The sequence below is a fragment of the Fundulus heteroclitus genome, unplaced genomic scaffold (genome assembly GCF_011125445.2).
Source record: "Fundulus heteroclitus isolate FHET01 unplaced genomic scaffold, MU-UCD_Fhet_4.1 scaffold_71, whole genome shotgun sequence".
Classification (NCBI taxonomy): Eukaryota; Metazoa; Chordata; class Actinopteri; order Cyprinodontiformes; family Fundulidae; genus Fundulus; species Fundulus heteroclitus.
This window is the reverse complement of record NW_023397154.1, coordinates 680315-699924: the sequence shown is the minus strand read 5'-3', so window position 1 is coordinate 699924 and position 19610 is coordinate 680315. Positions and strand designations below refer to the sequence as shown.

Here is a 19610-nt window from a genome sequence, read left to right as displayed (position 1 = left end):
TACTTAGGAGGCACGGCTCTAGATTACAGCCCCTGGGACACCACCGTAGTTCTATAGTCTTTAGCAGCTAATGGACTCATTTCCAAGTCAAGAAAATCAGACAGTAGTTTACAATAAATGTGCAAGAAAGTTAGTTAGAAAATTGTGCAATTTGCATCGTTTCTAAACAGTCAGTCCCTGAGAGATTGAAGTGTACTAATACACATTTCCATGTAAGAGGCAGTAAAAATGACTTCCATCAGATCAGACACCTGTGGAACCAGTACTGAGCTTTTGATGTGTAACGTATAATAAACTGAGCTGTTGTGTTGTTGATTTCCAGCAGGGGGTGATAGCCCTTACAGCTTTGGGAAAAAAAAGCTGTGTTTAACTGTTAGGGATTTTGATTTTAATGTTAATGTTACAGTTGGATCTGACTTACTGGAAGGTCTGAAGCCAACTGATGGAATAAATAACAACTGATATGATAAGAACTCCTTTTTTCTTCCACAATGGGGAAGTTCTGGTGTAATAGTGGCAAAGAAACACTTACACAAAATTATTAGCAATGAAAAACAAGAAAAAAAAGGGGACAAACTAGTCTAATCTAAGATTAGCTCAATACTATGATATGCACTGTGCATCGTAGCTAAGTAGCTAAGGCGTGAGAGTTACCTTAGCATCTGTCGACATTGTAAATGGTTAATGATCCGATCAGAACCTGTGCAGCTATTAGCATAAACAGGTATCGAGTCTGTTGTGAGCAGCAGGTTAAAAAGGTCTGGCTGCAGCTGGAAGAAACAACACTTAGAGGATCTGGGATGCTCTAAGGAGCAAAATGGATAATAAAGAAACAGAAATAATTACCATTTAATGGGTTGATGACAAACACATGCAAAAAATATATATAAAAAAAACATGAGCAGTCTGTTTAAAATCATCTTTGGACAACAATGAAAAAAAACCTCATAAAAACCTGAGGGAGATCTTGGAAACTCCTTCCAGAAAAGTCTGGACTTGTCATTTTTTCTTTCAACTTTTAAAATGTTGAATACTTACATAAAAATGACCAAAACTTGTTAGTCCAAAGTTTGCTTTAAAATTATGCTTTTCGGAATATAGTTAGAGCTTCTGATGATGAAGTGTGAGGAAACGCTGTTTTCTCAGTAACAAGAGGAGGAGGGAGAAAAACAAAGCTGCAGAAAGGAAGAGGGCGGACTTTCTTCTGGATCTCCTGCCAGAAATGAAAAGCTGTCACAGATCGAGAGGAACCATGGAGGAAAGAACACCACAGAACCTGCTGCTCTGTAAGTCCAGAACATCTGGGTTTTCCTTAAAGATCAGAGTTTTACTGCCTGTTCTGCTGAGGAATGATGACGGAGCAGAATGGAGGAGAAACTAGTTAGACTGCATGAACTAAAGCTTTGACATTTCCAGGATAACAGATAATCTGAACATGTGTTTATTGAAACCAGTCTAAATGTGTGTCATCTGCAGGTCTGAGTTTCCTCCTGTGCTGCACAATAAACCAAGGTTAGTAACATTTTCACCTCTCAATGCTTTTAATGATCTCTTAGAGGCAGAAACTGAAGTTCTCCAGGGTTTCCTCAGAGAACGATTATAAAACAGAAGACATATATGAGATGTTGGACAATAATCTCTAGCTTTAGTTTTCTTTTTCTATTCTATTTAGTTCAATTAAATTTTATTTATAGAGTGCCAATTCATGATACATGTGTTGTGCAATTACACTCTTTTAATGTTATCTAATCTTTAATAACTATCTGTCTGTTAGGTATTGTCCAGTGGAAATCAGCTGTAGAGCTGATATCAGGACAATAGTTGAAAGGGATGAATTGGAGCACTGGCGATATTTTATCAGCAAACTCTGCACACATATAGAATAACTGAGTGATAACTTCTCTTCAAGTTCAAGAGTTTATCAACAGAAATAAAATGAGCATCCAGAGAACATCACCATATAATGCTGTTAATCTGAATTAACGCTATATTTCAATCAACAAATCCTCTCTACTAGGCTAGTGAAACTTAACTAAACTACTAAGCAAAATGAAGATAAAAAGAAGCTAAGCTAAGGCACTATGTGCCTGCTGTGACGATCTCGGCACTGGTGCTGATCTGATCCTCAACTCAGCACACCTGCTCATAGGGTTGGGAATTGAAAAGATTTTCACGATTCCGATTCTCTTTTCGATTCTGTGAAACGATTCGATTCCTTTTCGATTCTCTTTTCGATTCCAATTTGGGAAAAAAGGAGAACAAACAGTTTGATGATGAGCATCAACTTTGTTTCCTTAACTATCACACGACCTTACAAACTAACAAGGTCGTGATGTCCACAGCAAATGTGCAACTGGAGTAACATTTATATTTGTTTAAATAAAAAAAGGAATATAAGAACAAACTTAAATAGAGTAGATGAGTTGTTTAGAATACAAGAAAATGTAAGTTTGTTGTGACAGTTGCTTATTAATCTCTCTTTAGATAACCTCAGTCATCTAAATCTAAAGGAGAAGCCATCCATTTAATGAAAAAGCATTACTGTACAATTTTGGGAAATAAACTCATCTCCCCTTGATTTAAATAAACAAGTGTCACCTTTCTCTCGCTCCCTGAACTGCGGAGCAACTTCATATCATGTTTCGTTACATCCATTGCAATAGCTAGAATCATGTAAGAATTCCAGCTACCAGTAGTTCTAATTAAACATGCTACCAATGAAGGGCTGGATTAATGAGAAAGGCACACTCCCTTAATAACCCCAAAGAGAGGTAGGAAATTGGTTTATTTCCAGAAATGGCATATGATTTACTAGGAACCAGCCAGTGATGTAAAACTAGCTACTTACCACCAGAGTTGCCTTCCATGCTGGTCGTAACTTTAGCTTCTGTCCGGTAAGAATCAAAAACATTCATTAAATGTATGCCATGTTGTGTTCGCAGGTGTTTCTGCCTGTTGGATCTATTTCCTCCCGCGGATGTATATGCCATTTTGCAATGATTGCAAAGCGCCTCGTTGGCATCTTTCTCTTCCTTAAAATGAAACCAAACTTTCGACCGCTTCCCCCGATGGGGCGGCATTTTTTTTGTTTGGTTTTTCGCCTGGTCACGTCGTACTTGCTTACTGGATGCCGTGTGCGTAACTTACGTAAAAAACGTGACGTAACTTGCGTAAAAACGTGACGTAACTTGCGTAACTTGCTCAGAGCCGCAGCACAACCGAATCGAAAAGAGAATCGTTAAGCGAGCTGCCAAACGGTGCCACGGAATTGAAAAACACGGAACCGGTTCTGAACAGGAACCAGTTTTCGATTCCCATCCCTACCTGCTCATCTCCACCATGCCTGCAATTAGTTCTCATTGGTCCCACCTGTTTCCTCCTCCATATAATCCTTGTGCAGATCAGCTACCAGTGCCAGATCGTCTCAAACCAGCGGTAAATGCGTCCCAGCACTTCTGTTTGTAAGCCTGTCTGTTGTCTGACCTGTTTCTCTGTTCTCTGTTTCCTGCCTGATCCCAATCTGATTCAGTTTGCATGCCTGAAATCTGCCTGATTGGTTTCTGGATCCAGTACCTGCCTGTCCGTTAGTAACTGAGCCTGGCGAACTCTCGGGTGCTTTTCGGTTCCTGCCAGTGACCCGGACCTGGACTGTCTTGCTGCTCGTACCACCCCATCAGAACTGCTGCAGGAGCTCTGCCTTCCCTCCTCAGACCTTTCCTCCGCCAGTGTCTGTTCTCTGCAGCTCAGCCTTCCTGGTCTATCCTGGACTCTGTTCCGTCTCTGTTCGCCTGCCTCGTCCATAAATAAACCTTTTAAAGCATTCGCTCCGTGTACGGCTGAATATCGGGTTCTGTCCAAACAAAGTATCACACCTGCAAAAGAAGCAACAGACAAAACAAAGTGGTGATCATAATTCAGTGAATCCTGGTTCACTGCAGATCTGAGTCAAAGAACCAAACTTGATCTTAAACAACATGGAATGAGCTAAAGTTAGTTTAACTACTTCAGAACAACATTTTGTATGTGTTTCAACCACTGAGTTATATAATACACTGGAGTGCTGATTTTGCCGAAAAAGTGAAGTCACTGGCCGCCATCTTGCTCCTCCCTACTCTCACAGAATCCCATAGGATTTGGTTGTGTTAGAGCTACCGCACCCTGGTGGCGGTGAAACACCCCAGTGGTCCCGGTCCGTTTTACCCTTCAGACGACCGCCACTTAACTATACTGGAGACGTAAGACTCTCGAAACAGTAAAGTATATTTCTATTATTTAATTCCCACAAGGTCAGAGAAATGGTTACAAAGTCATCAGCGCTGATGGGCTCTTGATCGGCAAGACGCGCCGACTGCTCATCACATATACATTATATAGAGATCTAGGTACACACCCACGCAAGGGCTGTACGCTTCCTGACTGTGTCATCAGTAGGGAAAATGTGTCACCACCAGGGTGCTATCTGACAGATATGTGCCAATCTTTGTGTTAGTGCTATCTAAGTGTGCCCTGTGGCTCCCAGTCAGGCTGTCTCCACCACTGATCCAAGGATATCCTTACAGACCCCCCCATGATGTGCCTAAATGACACATCATTAAGGAAGATCATCCGGACCCGGATCAGTGGTAGGACCGCCCGCAGGCTGTCCCTCTGCAAGAACAATCACATCCCCTTGTTACCCCGTAAACCTATATGTAATCAGGAGGTTCCATCCGGCTAGCACGTGGATCCCTGCCCTCCCCCCAAGGGTGGGAACGCCATTTCTCCGGTAACCTTCTGCGTAGTGTAGTGTAGTGTAGTGTAGTGAGCTAGCCCAAATCATTCTATATGTGCTTGATTAAGGAAAGAGAGAGAATAAACACTGCCCCTAAGCACAGCTTTAAAATCTGACTAAGCATCATGTGAATCAGTTAATGTAGACCCTAACAGTCGTCCTCTTTTCCACCTCTGTATGCTCCTTCTGTCTTCCAACCAGGCGTGGTCGTCCTCTGGAGAAGGAATGGTTATACACAGTAGACCATTTGACATTCAAGCATGGCTCTAATATGGGAGGACACAAATCATTCTTTAGCCATGCCTTTCTTGCATAACACATTTAGACCTTGCGGAAATAACTTAAGTGATTTTTCTGTATACATAAATTGTTTAAAAATCCTTCAAATTAGTGGCGTCCTTATCTCAATGTGATCAGACCAGAACCTCTTGTCTGAATGCGTTTGACCCTCTTTCTGCTCACTAATTACAGCTCTGACTTAAAATCATTAACATTTCTAGGTTTTTAAAAAAAAATTTTGATTGGTTTTATGCTACAGAGGAGGATCCGGTTAACTCGCTTCATTTCACCTTGTGTGTCCTCCCCCATAATATTCATAATCATTTACTTCACACTGTATCTGTTCCGATTCTATTCTTAATCATGTTGACCACTGTTTAAAATAAAAATAAAAAAATCGAAGCATAAAGGATATTAGGAGAGAAGGTTTTCTCCCCTCTTAGTTCAGACATCGTTGTCTGTGGGGCTTAAAAGCCGGATCACAGTCTCCCCCTCATCGGCTCCTTTGTGCAAAGGAGCCGATGACTGAATCATCGACATCTGGTAGGCAAGAGGAGCGGCCCACCCTCTCGCAGCCTGGGCTCCCAAAGCCTTGTCCACGCACCTGAAAAACAGTGCCCGTATGCACGGCACACAACAGCAGGCACAGACAGCAAACATTGCAACAACAATGACAGAAGAAGAGAATATACTCACGAAAAAACTTCCCCACTTTCCAAACCATTTTTCCATCACCGCAGTGAATTTGTTTTCTATTCCAGAGTCAGCGTTTAGCTCCTTTGACAAAGACTGCAGGCCTCTTATTGCTTTTGTTAGGGATCCATCAGGAGCTGTGTTATTTGGGATAAAAGAACAACATGCATCGCCGATTATACTACACGCCCCTCCCACCTTTGCCAGGACCATGTCCAAAGCCAATCTATTTTGATAGGCGACTAAGGATGTGGCAGAAAGCTGTCCATGAACTGCCTCAAACCCATCTCGAGTAAGGTTCGAAAGCCTTTGTACATTATAATGTATATAATTAATTCGATCAACATTTTTGTTTGGGGTGATCCATATAAATATAGATTCAAACCCCGCTGCAACCTGATTGGCCAATTTATACTCATCGGGCACCCCACGCGGGATCCCGATTGCATCAATCCACACAGGTGAATCTTTAAACAGATCTACAGATCGTCTCCTGACATGGTTACGGGTAACATCCCCCAAGGATGCTGACCAGTCCGCTTCGGACACGACCTGGATAGGTGACAGCAGGGAAACTAAAGCACATCGGCCCCTCCAATTCACAGGCAGCCACCCCGCAAGGTGTCACCACCGCAATACCACCACACGTCAGCCCTGTTCACCAGTAACTGTCCAGCAGTTCTAACCCCTGTCAGGTCGTAAGTAATCACACAGTATTTAGGTGACAGGCGACCAACACTAAAGTGCCCGTCTGCAGCGTTCCCATTATTAAAGCAGGTCACCTTCGTTAGCATTGTCGGTTGGAAGATGGGAGGCGTAGTGTTTTGCGGGGCCACTGGAAAAATGGCATGCCATCCAGCACATCTCGAGTTCAGATTATCATTGGACATAACCTGAAGTAGGCAGTTGATATCACTTGAATTTGTCGCTGGGCTGGAACCATTGGTTGTGTATTCAAAAGCGGTTTCAGTAAGAATCAGATTTGGTCTGGCCTGTGCACATACAATGCAATTTCCCTTCTGGGCTTTGTGCGCCGCGTCCTGAATCAACAGGAGCCAGGTGTTTTTCTGGGAGTACCCTGTAGCTAATTGCAGCTGTTGTGAGTATGAAATCTTAGTGCTATCAAAAGCCCGCACACGGGCTGTCTGTACTGGGTCCTTAGCTTGATAGTTAGGGTGTTGTGAGCCCAACAGATTAAAACGTATGAGCCCTTTAGTATCTACGCCTGTGGCTTCCACCCCCAAAATAAGGTAAAACCCTTTATCCCCCTGTTTCTGACAGTTATTGAGCTGGTGTTTGCCGCAGTAATACACGTTCTTCCTAAGGTCCGTCACACTCAGTAGCAATGGATTTAACCCCATGTCTTCCCCCCCCATGGAGGTCGTGGTCAGTTGCCCCCTCATCAGCCCAATTTTCTTTTCCTGTAGTTCTTTCAAGTCACCTGATTGTGGTGCTACATACCCCCCTGGGCCAGTGTTCCAGCCCACATAACTCCATCGGGGACACCATGTGCCCCCAACAGGTGCGCCATACAGGAAGTGACACATGTAAACTTCATAACCCCTCCAAGATGTAGGGTCCTCCCCACAGTCAATGACGTCACAGAGATCGAATTGGAAAGTTACTGAGCTACCCAGAGTATAGTTTAACTCTAAGCCACCGTAATATTTGATGCAGGGATCCGACGATCTTTTCCAGACCGGCGCATCGCGCTTGGCCCTGTGCACAAACGATCTAGAATCGTTCATGCGGGAGGTTGTGGTATCAAAATGAGTTTGTTCAGCATAGATTAAACCAGAAACAAAGAAAAATAAAATCAAACTAGACTGTCCTCCCCCCGATACTTTGCTGCAGCACAGCAACATTCTTACTCCTCAATGTTTTCTCCAATATCCCTCAGGTGCTTTCTGATTTCTCTGAGGTTCCTCTCTGTGGAAGGTGTGCCCTTTCTGCAGTGTGATTTGTGCCAAGATCTGCTTACCTTGGTTTCAGCTTCGTCGAGCCAAACCTTCAAACTGTAAGTGGTTGAGCTTACCACCTTAAAAGGTCCAATCCACCTGGGGTCTTTCCACGTTCTGTGGAACACTTTTCTGTATATCCACTCCCCAGGTGCAATTTGCTCCGGAGTCTCTCCCTTTGGTTCTCCAGTCAGGGCTTCCTGTGTGTTGTGAGACAAAAACTTCACAGCAGACTGCAACTGTTGGACATAATGCGTTAGCTCCTCTTGTTGTAGTTCCAAACTGGGTTCACAGCCCTGTTGGAGAGAGGAAGTGAAAGGACAGGGCATCGTCCTTCCTGTCAAAAGTTCATGGGGAGACAACCCCATGCGATCAGTGGGTGATGATCTAATTGAGAACATCACCAATGGCAGCGCAGTCAGCCATGTCATCCCAGTATCAGCACAAACTTTAGCCAACTGCTCTTTGATTGTGCGATTTGTTCTCTCCACAAGCCCCTGTGAGGCCGGATGATATGCTGACCCAAACTTCTGCTTGATCCCAAAATACTCCTCGACTTGTTTTAAGGAGTCTGAGGTGAAGTGTGTTCCGTTATCCGAACGGATGCTAAGTGGAACACCATAGCGTGGGATCAGGTCATTAATTAGCCAATTAATGACCTCTCGTGCAGATTCTGTTTTGGTGGGCGTGGCTTCAACCCACCTGGTGAAAGTATCAACACAAACAAGCAAATATCTACATCCTTTCACCCTTTTTTCTTTTCCCATGTCCACAAAATCAATAACAACCTCCTGCCAAGGTTTGCTGGGAACAGGGAATGCTCCCATTCCAACCTTCAATGTTCGTTTTGGGTTGTAATGGCAGCAAATGGAGCAAGTATTTACAAAATATTTACAAACATCTTTGATGAAAGGGTGCCACCACTTTTGGCTAATTAGCCTTAGCATTTTTTCACTGGACTGGTGGCCCCTGTGGTGCGCTTCTTCACAAAGAAGCAACAGAAGTGCAGAGGAGGCCACAAGTCTCCCATTATGTGACCTCCATACACCCGTCTGTTCATCCTGTTTTGCCCCTTTTTCAACCCATGCCTGTTTTTCCTGGGGTGCTGCAGCTTTTTGCATGTCAATGACTTCCACCAGCCCCGTGTCCCGCGCAACAACGGGGGACTGAACCATCTGTGCTTTTGCTTTTACAGTTCTTTTATAAACAGCTACTGCTTTTGCGGCCGCATCAGCAGCGTTATTCCCCATTACTATCTTTGAGGCCCCCGATTGATGACCCGCGCATTTAATGACCGCCACGCATTCAGGTTTCGTCAAGGCTTCTTTCAAGCGCAGCATGTGATCAATGTGTTTGACAGGTTTACCGGCTGTGGTTAAAAAATCAGTTCTCAACCAGTGTTTTAGGTCGACATGGACTGTTCTAACTGCGTAGGCCGAATCAGTGTAGATGTTCAATTTTTTACCTTCATGCAGTTCGCAAGCGCGGATCACAGCGATTATTTCTGCTAGCTGGGCCGACGCCGGAGGCGGGATGACCTTAGCTTCCACGGTGTGCCATGTGCCCCTTGAAAAAAGGTTGAGATCGACAGCATTGCAGATAACAGCATAGGAGGCCACGATCCCCCCTGTTGGGGTAGCGTGGCTGTGACCATCTGTAAAAACGTCAATGACACCTGGAATGGGTTCTGTTAAAACAGAAGGGAAGACATTCATTTCATCTCTCACCAGAGCTTCGCAAACGTGGGGTGAGTGGTCCGATGTGGGAGCTGCCATGTTAGATTCGGTCCCTATGTAGAAAACATTGGGTTGGAGTAGGATGTCCTGGAGCTTGCCCGTTCGCTGCCTTCCTAGTGTGAATCTGCTGCTCGAAATGTAGCTTGCTACAGTGTGATTAGTGTGAACCCTGACATCTCGACCACGAGTGACGTAGGATGTTCCTTTTAACGCTTTAGCGATTGCACACAGAGCCCTGGTGCATGTTGGATGTCCCATCTCCACTGGTTCCAGCTTCGTACTATAGTAACACAACACTCTCCTGCCCATAGTACCAGGTTGCCACAAAACTGATGAAACAAAACCATTTTCTTCCTTCACATCTAGCTCAAACATTTTCGTTAGATCAGGGGATGCTAGTTCCGCAGCCTCATTCAGGTGTTGTTTTAAAAGAACAAGTGCCTGCTCTGCCTCACTTGTCCACACTAATGGTGCTTTCAGATGACCGTGCCCTGCCTCTGTGAGAAGTTTGCGCATGGGAGCTACAAGTGCAGTGAAGTCCGGAACATAGTTCTTGCTGTAGTTTGCTAAGCCCAAAAAGGACATCATTTCACGTACCGTGTGTGGTTTTGGGTGGGCAAGGATGCTCTGCTTGTGACTGTCTGTGATCCCCACTCCTGCTGCTGTGATAATTCTCCCCAGAAAAACGACCCTGGCACGACAGCACTGCATCTTCTCCTTGGAGACCTTGAACCCTTTAGAGTTTAACCAGGTCAAAAAATCTGCACTCAGCTGACTGACCTCTTGTTCCGTGGGGCCTGCCAAAAGGATGTCATCCACGTACTGCAGGATGCTGCACCTATCCAGCAAGGGATGGTCAAAATCCTGCATCAGCCTCTGCAACACATGATTGAAAAGCGAGGGGCTGTCCGTCAAACCCTGCGGCAGCCTGGTATAGGTATACTGCTGACCCTCAAAGGTAAAAGCAAACAGCTTCTGGCAGTCTGGATGGATCGGAACACAGAAAAAAGCGTTAGAGAGATCCATAACTGTGAACCATTTGAAGTCCCGCTCAAGGTTTGAAAGCATTGTGTAGGGGTTGGGCGTATCATAATGAGTCGATTTTAGTCCAGAGTTTATCTTCCTCAGGTCATGCACCAAGCGATAGGTTTGTTTACCATGCTTCGCAACAGGTGTGATCGGGGTGTTGTAGGGAGAGTCACAGGGAACCAAGACACCAGACGACAACAAACCGGAGATAGTACCTCTGATGCCGTCAACCTTCTCAGGCGAAAGCGGGTACTGCGGTTGGTTCACAACCTCAGCCGTGGCCATCTGTAAATGGATGGGTGAAACATCACAGCACAGGCCAACATCAAATGGTCCTCTGGACCAAACAGTGTCTGGAACAGATTTCAAAAGCTGCAATGCAATTTCAGAATCTGTGTTTTCCCTTCCGTGACTTCTGCTCCTTTTCACTCTCTCCAACTTCACACATACCTTCCCCTCATAAATGAGTTTGTAGGTGTTGCAATTTGGGCTGTATTCCATGTGAGGACTGCCCTCCACCTTCTGCCAATCTGTCGCTTCGACTGCTTTTTTCACCATGGGCCCCAGGTTTTTTGCCTGTTCCCCGTTTGCGACCTTTAAGGTGAAGTGGGGATGCATGTCTGGAGCTAGCTGATACAGCATCTGCAACTCCTCAGGTAGTTTAGCTGCAGCGGCGACCCCTTGTGGTCCTATGAAAATGTTGCACCAACTCACCCACAGCAATAATTCATCAGAGCTGTACGTGTCCTGTAGCAGCTTCATGGTCATTTCCCATGCATCCTGATATTTGTCGATGTCAAACACCTGTTCTGGGGATCTCAGATAGTTCAGCGTAACATGTAGGGGATCTGCTGGGGTAGAGTAGGGGCGGAGAGAAGTTATCCAACCGTCCCAGCGTTCTGCAACATCCGACAAAGAATTGTCAGTACAATGCAGCACATTTCCCCACCACACAAAAGCATTTTGTTCTTCAATACACGGAGTCTGGTTCATTTGATTTATGTTGGAGTTCTGAGTTCTAACAATCCTGCCATTTGGGAAAATCACATCAGTGTATGAGAAGGAGCAAACCACTGCGGCCCTTAGAGCTGCAATCAAATCACGAGCCAGCAAGTTTATAGGGCATTGTTTTTCAATCAGAAACTCATGCAAAAACACCATGTCAGAGTCATCAAAAGGGAGCACACATTCAACTGGTTTTGAAAAATAACATGTCTGGCTGTTACCGGAAAATCCCATCACTTCAGTGAATCTGCTCGAGGTTGGGAGATCAAAATTTACAGTGCTGTAACGTGCCCCAGTGTCAAGCATAAAAGGGTAACTTTCACCCTGAATAAAGATGTCAAAAATTGGGGCAGGGAACTCCTCTAAGCCTACTTCTGTAATGGAACCCCGGCACCTTCAGTACTGTGGCATCTGATCGCAATTGGGTGCCTGATGTCCATATGACTGCTGTGGTGGTGGGTTCTGAGATGTTCGCTTTTGATGTGGTGAGTGCATTGGTTTCTGCTGCCGTTGCGGGCGACCAGGGCCAGGGCACTCTCTTTCAAAATGTCCCGGCCGGCCGCAACTCCAGCACTCATCATCGTCTTGCCAATATTGGGAGCTCCTATGTGGCCTTCTTCTGTTATATCTGTACCGCTGTGTACCATTTCCAGGCATTTGTCCCCGCTGAGCCCTCTGATACATCTGATATGAGACATCTGTGAGAGAGAGATCATCCTGCTGCCCTAGAGGTCTGGAATCAGTAATCATCTGTGTTTTCCCCGCCTTAATTTCCTTCCTCTTGTCATTGTTCCTTTCTTTTTGTTCCCATAGCTGTTCACTTAGGAGCTGTTGCTGAAGTTTTTTTATCTCATTATTACCTTGCTTCTCCCCTTTATCCGCCCTCTCCAGGTGATGTATCAAGGTGGCCATCCACTGATCTAACGCCATGACTTCACCCGCAACCAGCTTCTCCATTTCTTCTTTAACAGTTCCTGTCTGGCCCTTTATCATGGCCTGCTTAAACAATTTTTGCAGCGTACTTGATAACGGATAAGATCCTGTTTGTTCTTCCCATACCTTCAGTATTCTGTCTACATATGCTTCAGCTGCCTCTCCTGTAAGACGTGTGGTGTCATTTAAGAGGTTAGAATCTGTTCTTACCGGGTAAAACGTCCTCAGCATGTCCCATAGGCGATTCGCCACCGGAGCCAACGGGGCAGCTGCTCCTAGGTTGCTGGTTTTGGCACATTCCTCGATGGTGTGTAGTTCATGTGGTTCCAAGTAAGCTGATAGACCATTTCTTGCATCCCCAATAGACAACACATGTCCGCTAAAGAGCTTCACGAACTCCATTATCCAAACATTTCCCCCTTTCCTAGGATCAGGCAGCATTGCCTTCATTTGCACGGCATCAGCACATGAGAAAGGGTTATATGTGACTGTCTGTACCTGACCTGCAGCATTATAGGTTTGGACCAATGGCATCTGAAGCTTGTGGCTTGCAGCCGATTTCGTGGGACCCGCTTCCTTACCTGAACGCAGGACGTATCTGGGACCCGATGCATCCAGTGGCTGGGAGTAGGCTGCCCTTTTCTGCAGTAGGGCGTTTGCAGGGTACATTTCATACCCCTCCCCCTTACCTTGTTCTGGTTTCTGCGTGTGGTCTCCTTCTGTGGGCACAAGTAGTTGGTCAATCAATTCTGAGCATTCCTGTATTCTACACGCCATGTTAGTCTCTTGCTCAGCTGCTTCACCAAAGTCGAGCAGTGTGTCTGATCTTATCTGCTGCGATACACTTACCTGTTCTTCCTCCTTCAACCCCCTTTTTTTTCCGCTGTTTGTTTTATTCGTTTGCTTTCGACATCTAGTTTTTGTAGTTGCAACTGTAGCTCCAACTTTTTTCTCTCTATTTCTATCAGCTCCTCTTGTGTTGCACTATCGCTTTTATCTGCCTTGTATGTACGTTTGCTACAGTGCGTCCCGTCAGTTTCTATGTCATCTGTGTCATCTGATACCGTGGTTTTTAGGACGTTTCTTACCGCTTGTTCTATCGTTTCCCGCAGCAGGTCCTGTTTGCGTTTATCTAACCTCTTTTCTTCATACGTCGGTTTTATATCACAGTTTATCTGTCCCCCGCGTAGTTCTACGATAGGCATTTGCACAGTAGGGGCCGATGGAGTCACAACATGCTTAGCTTGGTACAACAATCCAGATTGCATTGTATCAACAGCACCCTTGGCAGACATGTGTGTATCAAAACAGGGAGGCTCGTGCTTACCCTTTTTCATGAAGGACGGTGGGTCCTCCACCCCCCGTAGTTGTATGCCCTGTTGTTGTTGTTGGTCGTATCCTGAAAAGCATGCGCTGAAGTAAAGTTTAGTTAGTTTTATCAAGTCTGACATTTTGATTTCCTCTTTTTGACATTTCTCTCGAGCAAAAACACTAGCACCAGCAGTTTTTTCTTGTGCCTGGACTAACCTATTTTTTAAAACATTTAAATAGTGAGTTCGCGTCGGAGCTTCTGGTGGGGGCCCCTCAAAGTCACCAAAAACCCCGTCGCCCCTCATCCTTTCGCACCACTCCTCAAATTGTTTCAGATGATGTTCAGCATCTTTGTGTGGGAAGCTTGCCACTATGCTCCCTTTTCCTGTCTCCAGCAGTGTTCTCAAAGAACACCCCTGGAGCTCATTTGCTACTGAATCCTCAGCCATTCCAGCACTCACACGTTTTGGCCAACCTGCTGGGACAGCGTCCTGTCCCCGGTCCAATGAGAGCTTATTTTTTATCCCTCAGACACCAAAACTTATTATGTTCCTATGTGCCTTATTATAGTGTTTTTACACGGCAATTTCAATGAGCCAGTGTACTCAGGATGGGCAGGTCATTTGTCACCTGAACAGGTGCACCCTTACCCTTCACTTCCACGGCTCAAAGATAGTAACGTGTCTCACACACACATACACACTCTCACACTCTCTGGCCAATCTTTTAGTTAACTCCGTACGTACCTTCGTTCTTGCTGGTTGTGTGTGTGTCCAGCTCACGGGCTTATTCCGGTCTTCCTGTTTCTAAAACAGGTCACGGTTCATAAAAAGATATCTTGAACTCACTGGCTGATTCTCTATATTCGTCTGTAATCGGGGTTTTAACAGAGCCACCCTCCGTCAAACCTCCGCATTCACACCATTGTGTATTTGCCTGGTCTTGTTCTCAATCTCATACGCGCTCGTTTTTCGAAAAGGCAGCTTTTATATTTCCGTGAAGACGAAAGATTTTATGTTAGTCCCCGCGGAAGATAAGGGGCTCTAAACCCACGTTTTCTAGGCTACACGATGTTTTAGAAGCCACGCGTAATGGCGTGTCTGTCAGAATGGCCGCTTTTATGCTAGACACAGAGGAAGACGTATTTTCCTCTGTGCCTAACAAGGGACCTCTAAACCCAATATTCTCAAGGTTCACAATATTTTCATAAGTTTGGCCAAAACTTCCCGGACTTTCACCTCTGTGACCGCACGCAAATCCCAAATCCTTATCGATTATCGATACGTTTGCAAACAATTATCCTCAACCCTTTCTCTGCCTCTGGGAGTACAAAAGTCGGCCCTCCAGGAAGAAAAAGACACTAGGAGATGAATGAAATCTCCTTACCTTTTTTGTGCGGCCGCACGTTGTGTTTTTCTTCCGGAATGGCGTCCTGACCGAAAAAACGGAAGTTGGTACGTCGTCCTTTGGGTCCGGGTGGAAACACCAGTTTGTTAGAGCTACCGCACCCTGGTGGCGGTGAAACACCCCAGTGGTCCCGGTCCGTTTTACCCTTCAGACGACCGCCACTTAACTATACTGGAGACGTAAGACTCTCGAAACAGTAAAGTATATTTCTATTATTTAATTCCCACAAGGTCAGAGAAATGGTTACAAAGTCATCAGCGCTGATGGGCTCTTGATCGGCAAGACGCGCCGACTGCTCATCACATATACATTATATAGAGATCTAGGTACACACCCACGCAAGGGCTGTACGCTTCCTGACTGTGTCATCAGTAGGGAAAATGTGTCACCACCAGGGTGCTATCTGACAGATATGTGCCAATCTTTGTGTTAGTGCTATCTAAGTGTGCCCTGTGGCTCCCAGTCAGGCTGTCTCCACCACTGATCCAAGGATATCCTTACAGTTGCAACAACAAGCAGTTTTCTGGCTGAGTGAAAACGTTTCACAGGTAATTCTACAGTCAGTGGATGTACTAACACTATCAACTACTAGGAAATTAGGTGCTGAAATATTTTACATGTTATTCATATTAAATATATATATATTTGTATATATAAGTATGTGTATATGTATATATGTATATATATGTATACACATATGTAAATATATGTTTTTGTACATTGTTATTTATATATTTATAAATGTTAAACATATATATTTAAATGAATAAAATGCAAAATATTTCAGCACGTGACTTTCTCAGTACTTGATATTTTTAGAACATAACATAAAACTATATGGCATTTGACATTTTAAAAGTTTTAAGCCCCCCCTGAACATGAGAAAATCCTCGTTATTCGATGCTGTAGCGCACATATTCCCTAGTTACTGGGGGGAAATAGGGAGTACCAATATGGCGGCTGGTGGCATCACAGCGACTCGTTCAAACAGACGGTGATTAGCACTCCAGTGTATTATATAGCTCAGTGGTTTCAACCCATTCACAATGCTAAACCTGAGCTAAACAAAACATTATTTAATGAAATAACATTTTAAAGAATTATTTTCTCAGTAAGAACTTTAGGGAAGCTCGGTTTTATTAATGCGTTTATACCTCCGGGACGCTAGGCGTCGCTGTAGCAATCTGTCGCTAAAATCAGCTAATCTAAAGTTATACAAATCGACATTATTATTCCATATTAATGCCGAGATAATGTTCGTAGCACTATGGAACGATGGTGGAGTGAAACGAAACAAGCGTTATTTTTTAAACAAATCTTAGTCACTGATCTGGGAAGAGCAATGTTACCGGAAGTTAATAGGATTTAAGCTAGCGGACTTTTGGTGCTATTTTTAAATAGCAGCTTTTTTCACTTTTGTCGTTATGAGTGGACCGGATAACACAAACATCAATATCCCATCAATGTATAAAACCCTTGTGGAGATAACGTTTGTTATAAACATAAAAACATACTCGAATTACTTCAGCAAAGAATGCTAACGGCGGCTACCCTGTAAGCTCCATGTGTTTCAAACACAGAGAAAATGCATTACGTAACCTTCTAAATAAACCATTTAACTTTCGCTGCTTATTCCTCTGCCAAACCTGTCGGTGCCTCTGTGTGAGTTCTGCTTCACTTTGGGCATCCGGTTGGAAAGTAATACTCCAAACATGGTCAGGGTGCAGGGTAGGCCGGCCGAGGTCCCGCATGCAGTCTTTGAGCTCTCAGCTTGTCTGGTGAGGGAAGGCGACCGATCCGCGTCTCCCGTCAGCTTTCCTGCAATAGCTGAGGAAAAACAAAGCTGTTTCCGCATTCTCTCACTTCAGCATTGCGCAGAAGTGAGAACGCAAACTTATTTTTGATTCGCCCGGTCAGGTCCTCGAACCCAGTCGGGTCCTCTGCTCCCCAGAGGACAAGTTTCTCCCCATCGCTGTCCCAACGAAACAGCAGGAACTGAGTTCTAGAGAAGCGCATTTTTACTCAGCTAGTGGGTCTTTTGGGCCCCATGAGGCCCCATGCCTGGCTGGCTGGTCCCCAAGGGCGGACTCTCTTTCCTTGAGAATCCCCGGAAGAAGTGGGAGGGAAGACGTGTAGTCTGCTCTCTATAGCAGGCGCCTGCTGTGAGAGGCTGTTTCTGCTCACAACCCACCCGACTTCTTCCAATGGTACATGTTTCCAATTCAATCTGAATTCTAGTCCATGGCTCTGGTGGTACAACACATGTCATCTCAAGGCACTTTCCAAATTAGGAACTGCTTATTGGCAGGTTATTGATCATTAAGTAGAAACAAATGCTGAACTTTAGAATATTTATCGTCTTCATGTTTTTAATGTTAACTAAAGCAGGCCTCCCAGTTGGTCCGACTGTGAGTCCCAGCAGATCTCAGTTCTTTGAAGGAGAATCTGTGTTTCTGAGCTGTGAGGAGGACGACAGCTCTGCTGGATGGACTGTGAGGAGGTACACAGCCAAAGAAGGTGTGGACTGTGGAGATGATTTGGAAAAAGCTGCTGGTTCTACCTGTAACATCAGCAGCCTCTTCATAGAGGACAGTGGCGATTATTGGTGTGTGTCCAGATCGGGACTAAACAGCATCGGCATCCAACTCACTGTCACTGGTAAGATCAGACTGTGGAGTTAGTGTTGATGAAGCTGTGTGGAAATGGATGAAATGCTGTAGTTTGTCTCTGTGTTGAGGTGGATCAGTGATCCTGCAGAGTCCTGTCCTCCCTGTGATGGAGGGAGATGACGTCACTCTGAGCTGTCACACAAAGACCGCTCCCTCCAACCTCCCAGCTGCTTTCTATAAAGATGGCTCCCTCATCAGGACTGAGCCTGCAGGTCACATGACCCTCCACCATGTGACCAGCTCTGATGAAGGCCTCTACAGGTGTAGCATCAGCGCTCATGGAGAGTCTCCATCCAGCAGGATCTCTGTCTCAGGTCAGGAGGACTGATCTTCATTTCATTGTTTCCTGACTAGAGTTTCTGATGTTTAATCATTGATCAATTGAATAATTTCTTTACAAATATCTTTATTTCAGAAGCGTCCTCCAACTCTGCCCCTCCATTTCTTACTGACTTCTCATCTCTTCAGGTCGTCTTGTTTCCTCTTGCATCCTTTTGTCTTGTGTTTTTACTGGTGTGACTGTTTCTAATAAGAAAGCGATATCGTCACAAATCAAACGGTAAGACACAAGCATCTTGGTTGACTCTTGCTCCTTAATCACAATTATATACATGTTTAATCTATGTTAGTGTCTTAAACACATTTGTTCAAAATTAAAAAGAGAAAATCTGGCATTTTAACCATCGTTCCAAACAGTTTCCACAGAAGAGCTAACAGCATCATGAAAACCGACCCTGTACGCCTTCATCTCTCACATCTAAATTGTTCCCAAATCCTGATTTCCTGTATCCATGACCTGGTACTGACTCAGTTTTATTACAATCACCGACTGAAAAAGTAAAGACTCAGAAATACTGGTACGATCTGGACAGAATCTTTAGAGCATCGTAACAGACTCATCAGACAGTGGTACCAGCAGGAGATGGAGTTTCATGGAGAACAGACAATATGTTCCCAAAGTATTCATTCCCCTTTCTTTTATAAGCGTAGGGATTCATGATTAACATTTGAGCAGGAATCTAATACACAAAATGCAGTGTAAAGAAAAGTCCAAGGCAGGAGGAAGTAAAGCATCTACGTACCTCTACGCCCATGTATGGAGTTCTCTTCCTCTTTCCAGCAGTGTCTCACTTCCAGGTGTTTGTAGAAGGCTCAAATGTAGTCGGCCCTCTTTTCCTGGTACATTTGGACTTTCAAGATAAACCTAGAACTGGTTTATCAGGTTTAAAAGGAAATAATGTTCTACAGTGATCAATGGTACAAGGGAAATTTTGTTTGGGAGGCTCCTTGGCTTTATTTTAACATTTAGTTTCCTGGCTTTCTCAATTCTTCTTAGATGAAAATTGTTTTCTACAATAAATATGTTGTTACAGATTAATGAAGCCTATTCAGATAAACCACTGATATTCTTCTCATACAAGACGGCACCATGGAGAAGACATTGTGACAATATTTTTACTGTTTCTGAAAGGTTACATGCCAGTAAATCAACACTGTGGAGGTGAGATACCAGTGGATGTTGACAGCGACACAGACTTCCTTAAGTTTAATGCTATTTACTCTACAAAGGACTTTTTTTATAAAGTTTATAATCTTAGCCTTAGATTTGTTTTTATGTGGGTACAGATTGCTGTTATCATAACACTGCACTAAAGGTTATGCTCCTATTATGTAAAATGCTGTACTTCATTAACATGAGTTAAACCACCGTTGTATCATCAGTAAACTTAATGAGCTGATGTGTGATAAAATCAGCTGTACAGCCATGTGTCAATGGAGTTGTGCCTTGCTGCTAAAACATATTATCTGTTCTCTTCTA

At 44.4% G+C, this 19610-nt stretch overlaps 2 protein-coding genes and 1 long non-coding RNA gene across 4 annotated transcripts in view; 2 read left to right on the top strand and 1 right to left on the bottom strand.

The window, feature by feature from the left end:
- LOC110367212 (Fc receptor-like protein 5) overlaps positions 1-19610 on the top strand; it is a 57243-nt gene that overhangs the window by 24852 nt on the left and 12781 nt on the right. The window lies entirely within an intron of this gene.
- LOC118561776 lies at positions 1173-17823 on the top strand. Its single transcript, XR_004930248.1, has 3 exons — positions 1173-1286; positions 1477-1512; positions 17508-17823. It is a non-coding gene; the product is annotated as an uncharacterized LOC118561776 (long non-coding RNA).
- LOC118561775 lies at positions 4259-15619 on the bottom strand. 2 transcript variants are annotated; one of them, XM_036133979.1, is made up of 3 exons: positions 15102-15619; positions 13732-13803; positions 4259-7901 (listed from the first exon to the last, which is right to left on the bottom strand). In XM_036133979.1, exon 3 carries the CDS (start codon positions 7606-7608, stop codon positions 6343-6345), a length of 1266 nt encoding a protein of 421 aa, XP_035989872.1. In that variant the 5' UTR covers positions 7609-7901; positions 13732-13803; positions 15102-15619; the 3' UTR covers positions 4259-6342. The 2 variants fall into 2 exon arrangements, with proteins under 2 accessions (XP_035989872.1, XP_035989871.1); XM_036133978.1 differs by lacking the exon at positions 15102-15619 and having other exon boundaries at positions 13732-14046.

Bases quoted from the DNA above. Each gene is read 5' to 3' on its own strand.
- LOC118561775 (XM_036133979.1), bottom strand. From the start codon at position 7,608: ATGTTGCTGTGCTGCAGCAAAGTATCGGGGGGAGGACAGTCTAGTTTG.